Raw genomic sequence first — 5,873 nt, forward strand, 5'->3', positions numbered from 1 at the left:
TGGGGTGCGGCGGGGGGGGGGGGGTCGGGTCTGCAGCTTACCTGGCTGCTTCTTGCTCTGACTAAGGGCTGCTGGGAGAAGGGGGTGGAGCTTGTTGCATGTGCCCACCCCCTGGGCTCTTTACTGCCGGAGCTCCGCTCCTGTGCGCTCCTGCAGGAAATGACCCCTGATGTTATGTAAAATAGAAGATTAAGCATGTTGCTTTGGCCCCATAGTTAATTAAAGCAATATGTCCTGGTTCAGTTTTTGATTGGAATGTCAAGAGGATATGGTTGTATGCAGATCTTCACCCTGATTTCTGGCAAATAACACACACACAGCCCCAGTTTGTGCAAAGAACTCCCTATGTGTGGTCTGTTTTGGGGCTCTTTAAGCAGTGGCAGATCCAACATGTATGCCCTTCCACATCCATTTCAGTGTTTTTGATGTGTGTGTGTAAAGTGCCAACAAGTTTCCACAAATTTACAGCAACCCCGTAAGAGACAAGAGATTAACAGAGGTAGTCATTGCCTTTCTGTGCATTGCGACCCTGGAATTCCTTGGTGGTCTGCCATCTCAAATGCTAATCAGAACTGACCCTGCTTAGCTTCCAAGATCTGACAAGATCGGGCTAGCCTGGGCCAATCAGGTCAGAGTGTGTTGTTGAAAGCTTTGTATTCACTCCTGTTATGCCTGGGTCTGTCAGTGCCTTTTGGTACTGAAACTAATGGGGGAAGTCTACTTAGATGGATACAGAGAACTCCAGAGTGAGTTTATACAGTTGTGGCATTGTATTCAAAGACAGTGCTACTGTTGGTACAGAATTTAAATGAGGTTGAAATTATTATAGGTCTCTTTAGAGCATGCCTTTTACCTCATGTGTAATGGGTACATGGATGAGGCTTATCAGAACCTGGTCCTGGCAGAAAGCTGGCGCTATGGAGAACAAACAGTTCTTCAGGAAAAAGATCTGAAACTTGTTCAAGGCTACAAGGGGCTGCTTGACTACTTTCAGTGGCTAAAAAAGAAGACGGACATGTTGCAGCTTGGTGAGTATGTCTTTGTACTAAACTCAGTGATGTGATGGCTGTTGCCAATGGGTATGATCTTGACTCAGGCTCAAATCCCTATTCAGATATGATGTTGGACCAAATTACTTTTAGCCTGAATTACCTCACAGGGTTGTTGTGCGGGAACAAAAGAGTTTCGGGTGCTCCTGCTATGCAAGAAGCAAGATCACCTCTTGCAAGACAGGAGCTGATGGCCCCTGCTTGGGAAGATTGGACGCTTGGGAAGATTGGTCCCTTTAAGGTCTCACAGCTGGCGGGCCCCATGTGCCTGATCTCAAGGCGGCAATGCCACTTGGAATTCAGGCACCCGTAGCCGTCCTTCTCCCTCCCCTCTCTCAAGAGAGAAGGGAGAGGGGTGGCTGTGGGTGTTCAGTTTTGGGGGGCAGGGCTTCCCCTGCCAGCCAGCTGGCTGGGCAGCAAGTTGAACCCCAAAAAAGTGAGTAAACCCCACCAGACCGAGAGGTCTGGCAACCCTAGATGGAACTCGTAGTCAAAAGGTAGTTTACCTCATAAGTTAAAGATGTTACTCCAGTTACAAAAAATATTCTCCATGTGATCAGAATGTTTTCTAATACTGTATGACTTGGGCAGTCCACTGTAAATACCAATTGTTGATCGGTATTTTATCTTGTGTAAGCCGCCCTCAGCCTGCTTCGGCAGGGTATAAATCATAAAATAAATAAATAGATATAAATTAACATTTGTCACCGATTAATGTTTTGAATTAAAGGAAATTGGTAACTACAACTTGTCAAAAAATAATTTCTTAATGTATTGTTTGACCTCACAGGGTTGTTGTGCGGGAACAAAAGAGTTTTGGGTGCTCCTGCTATGCAAGAAGCAAGATCACCTCTTGCAAGGCAGGAGCTGATGGCCCCTGCTTGGGAAGATTGGACACACATGGCCCGGTCCCCACTGGCTGTGAGCACTTAAAGGAATCCCTTTAAGTTCTCACAGCTGGCGGGCCCCATGTGCCTGATCTCCAAGTGGCAATGCCACTTGGAATTCAAGCACCCGCAGCCGTCCCTCTCCCTCCCCTCTCTCAAGAGAGAAGGGAGAGGGGTGGCTATGGGTGTTCACATTTGGGGGGCAGGGCTTCCCTTGCCAGCCAGCTGGCCGGGCAGCAGGTTGAACCCCAAAAATGTGAGTAAACCCCACCAGACCGAGAGGTCTGGCAACCCTAGGTGGAACTCGTAGTCAAAAGATCCCATGCTGTAGTTTACCTCATACGTTAAAGATGTTACTTCAGTTACAAAAAATATTATCCATGTGATCAGAATGTTTTCTAATACAGTATGACTTGGGCAGCCCACTGTAAATACCAATTGTTGATCAGTATTTTATCCTGTGTAAGCCGCCCTCAGCCTGCTTTGGCAGGGTATAAATTGTAAAATAAATAAATAGATAAAAATTAACATTTGTCACCGATTAATGTTTTGAATTAAAGGAAATTGGTAACTACAACTTGTCAAAAAATAATTTCTTAATGTATTGTTTGAAATAGGGACATATGGAACAGGTAAATAGGTGTTTGGGGTCCAATTTTCAAAATATGGTAAAATAGTTTCCCCTCATTGGACAAAGAATCACCTGCTTTGACTTTATTATTACAATAATTCTTAGCTTCTGAACTAATTTACTTGATTAAAAAAGAAACAACCCTGAAAACACACTTTCAATTTGCAGACATATTATACTTGCCCCATATTTTATGATTTAGGATAATGACCTCTATCAACTGGAACAAAATTGGCATATATTCCTTGTGAGGTAAATATTAGGCCCTGAAGCAGCCTGTCTTGCATTGTCTTCACCCTGGCAGCTACTACTCTCTGTCTACCAGCTTTTATTGAATGTCCTCCCCCACTTAGGTGTGTTCAGAGCAACTGCAGACTGGAATGGCCTCCTCTGAGGAGATGGTCCTCTTTATTAAAATCCAAGAGGCAGTGTGCTGCAGCCGCTCATAACACTGACAGTTTTGGTGGTGTTGGGGGGGATTTCTGCCCCCTCTTCTGCAAGCAGAAATGCTGTTCTGTTGGAGATTGCACAAAGTTGAATTCATGTCATTAAGTTTATAATGGCATGATAATAGTAGAAGATCAATGTATGTTCTGAATGAGCCAAAGTAATTTTATATTTGTATGCTTCATCAGATAAAATGTTGGGTCTTTTAGCATCTGGATGTAAGCCATAAAAATGAAGTTTGTGTGTTTGGGCCTGGTTGATTAAAATATATGTAACCTTGCTATCTAGTTTGTGCTTGTCGTCTTTGGGACCAAACACTAGAAAGCTAAAATGCAGGTATGACTGTCTCGCCCTCTTCCCTCCCACACATGCAGGATTTTCCCCTTCTGTCTTCTTTCTTGCTGAGCAGCCCCTTTATCTATTTTCATCTTATTGGTTTGTCTATGGCTGCGACAGAGAGATGTCTTATACTCTGCTTTTGAAATGGCAGACAAGAGGCTTTTGAAAGATCAAAATAAACAAAATGTTTTATTTAACCGGGAGGAGAAAAGGTCAGATGGAATCAGGTGTAGGATGTATGAGGTGAACAGATAATAAAACTGAGCTAACTTTGTATTCACACAAATACCAGATAATTTGTTGCCAACAAGTGTTCCTGTTATTCAACAAGATCTTTTTGACTTTGAGGAGAGAGGCTTTCTTTTCAGTTTCTGCTTAAACACTCAAGCATAAGTTTCAGAGTTTGACAGGCATGAAAGTTTAGAAAGCAGGAACATACATCCACGTTCCCAAAATCCTCCTTTATACACAAGCCAGGGATTACTCCTCTTTTCTAGAAGCTATTTCCCTTTTTTGGCTTGAACGAGGATCCTCCTTGATCTACTCACTCTCTTAGTTTCTTTCCTAGTCCACAGTCAGAGCTTAACTGTCTGTTCTTCTGTCAGTTCCCAACTGTCATTCCTTAACTGACTCTTTCAACAGAATTCTGTTTGAACAGCCTGTCACTCAAGGTTCTCAGACTGTTCAGCATTAACTCTTGATGGTCCATCACAGCAGGGTACAGTTGTATAATTTTTTTAAAAAATGTCTTTGTCTCTCTAATTAGGCTTTACTGTCTTTGCTGTTTCTATCTTTGTAAGCTTGTGGTGTGAGGTGAAAGCTAAGGTTGCCTGGAGAATAATGTATTTAAGCACTCTCTTGTGTTATCTTGTATTCCCTACCCCCACCCCAGAGGAAGACAGCTATGCAAAGACCTCCATTCAGCAAGAAATGCACAGCTTCTACCGGCAGGCTGCAGTCGGCCTTAAGGAGATCATTAAAATTCCTGGAGTTTGGGATCTTTTTGTGTTGTGTTATGTGGATGTAAGTGCACACTTTACTAGCTTAACATTTGCTACTTGGTCGAAATATTGCTAACAGTTAAAGATTTTGTAGCTCTGTGAAATATTCGACACTTTCATAGCAGTTAGCAAAAAAAAAGTCATTTGCAAGCGTCTAAGCAAGGATTGGTCAGTCTGAGATTGCAACATATTTGATTATGGCAGCCACTAGTTAAGATGACTTTAATAAAGGAAGGTCACAGGCATTCACAAGTTCACTTGCCAGGATCAAGGGTCTTAGCTCTCAGGTGGAAAGCCACCCCCCCGAGCCCACATCCAGTTCCCTGAGCTTTCACTTGTGCTGTTTGGGGAAGATAAGAAATGTCAGGAGTCTCTCCCATTCTTTCTTACCTGCTCTAGACCCCAGTGCAAGTGAGCACATTGCACAGAGATAGTCCTGTAGTCAAGTGGGATAGCCAGTCAGCCATAAAGCTTTCTGGGTGACCTTGAACTTGTTTCTTCCTCAGTCTCACCTATCTCAAAGAGTTGTTTTGAGGATGAAATGGGGAAGGAGAACCTTGGGTGCACCTGTGAGTTTCTTGCAAGTAGAAGTGTACTATACAGTAGCTTCATTTGAAGCATTTTACATATTATTTTTATTTTGATAATACCAGTCATAATATAAGCAAATGTGATAATATAAGCAGATGTAATGATAACAAATAATGCTGGTGCAATTTGTGCCCCCACAGCTCCTGGAATACTATAAGGAGTATGAAGAAGCCAAAGAAGTGCTAAGAGAGTATGCTTATGACTCCAAATTTCCTCCCAACCCTAATGCTCATGTCTACTTCTATCAGTTTCTAAAGAGAAGGGGTGAATCAAGGAAAACACAGATCGCTGTGCTGCAGGTATGGAATTTGGTCCAGTAGAGTAGCTACTATTCTGAAAGCCAGTATAATGTAAGGGTTAGAGTGTTGGGCTAGGATTTGGGAGACCCAGGTTCAGAGCCCCACGCTACCATTAGCTTGAGCTGGTCTCTCTCAGCCTAGCCTAATTTGCAGGATTGTTGTGAAGATAAAAGTAGAGGTGGGGAGATTGATGTCTGCTCTGTTGAGGAGAGTTGGACGAAAAAGGGACTAAATGTTTAATACATTTGTTAGTAAATAACTAAGAGAGTAATCGATCCGTGTCCAAGTCACATTGATTTCAGCAAGATTTAAGCATGAGCTTAACATGATGCTGAAATCAGTAAGGCTTTGTGTTTCATGTTAGCTTAATCGGGTCCTAATTTAAGATCATAAGTGACTTGCTAGATCAAACTCTAGAGTCAAACTAGATGTTACACTATTAAAAAAAAGAGTTGAGTGGGAATTCCCTAGACTCAACTCTCTCTGGCCAAAACTGCAGGGACTGCCTCTTCAGCAATAAAGGAGAGCCTGATAGAGCTGGAAATGATGGTGTGTGGGGGGGAGGGGCTGTTGCCTTCTCCTCCATGCCTTTCCCCAACTTGAAATGGTGCTGGGGGGTGGAGTTATTT

The 5,873-nt window shown here is 43.0% G+C and overlaps 1 protein-coding gene across 1 annotated transcript in view; it reads left to right on the forward strand.

The window, feature by feature from the left end:
- Positions 1-5,873, forward strand: part of TAF1A (TATA-box binding protein associated factor, RNA polymerase I, A) — a 22,705-nt gene that overhangs the window by 6,717 nt on the left and 10,115 nt on the right. The window contains exons 5-7 of the mRNA XM_015428974.1: positions 830-1,028; positions 4,246-4,376; positions 5,086-5,244. Coding sequence (XP_015284460.1) covers positions 830-1,028; positions 4,246-4,376; positions 5,086-5,244 — 489 coding nt within the window. The remainder of the gene's footprint in view (positions 1-829; positions 1,029-4,245; positions 4,377-5,085; positions 5,245-5,873) is intronic.

Source organism: Gekko japonicus, unplaced genomic scaffold (genome assembly GCF_001447785.1).
Source record: "Gekko japonicus isolate JY-2015 unplaced genomic scaffold, Gekko_japonicus_V1.1 scaffold1056, whole genome shotgun sequence".
NCBI lineage: Eukaryota > Metazoa > Chordata > Lepidosauria > Squamata > Gekkonidae > Gekko > Gekko japonicus.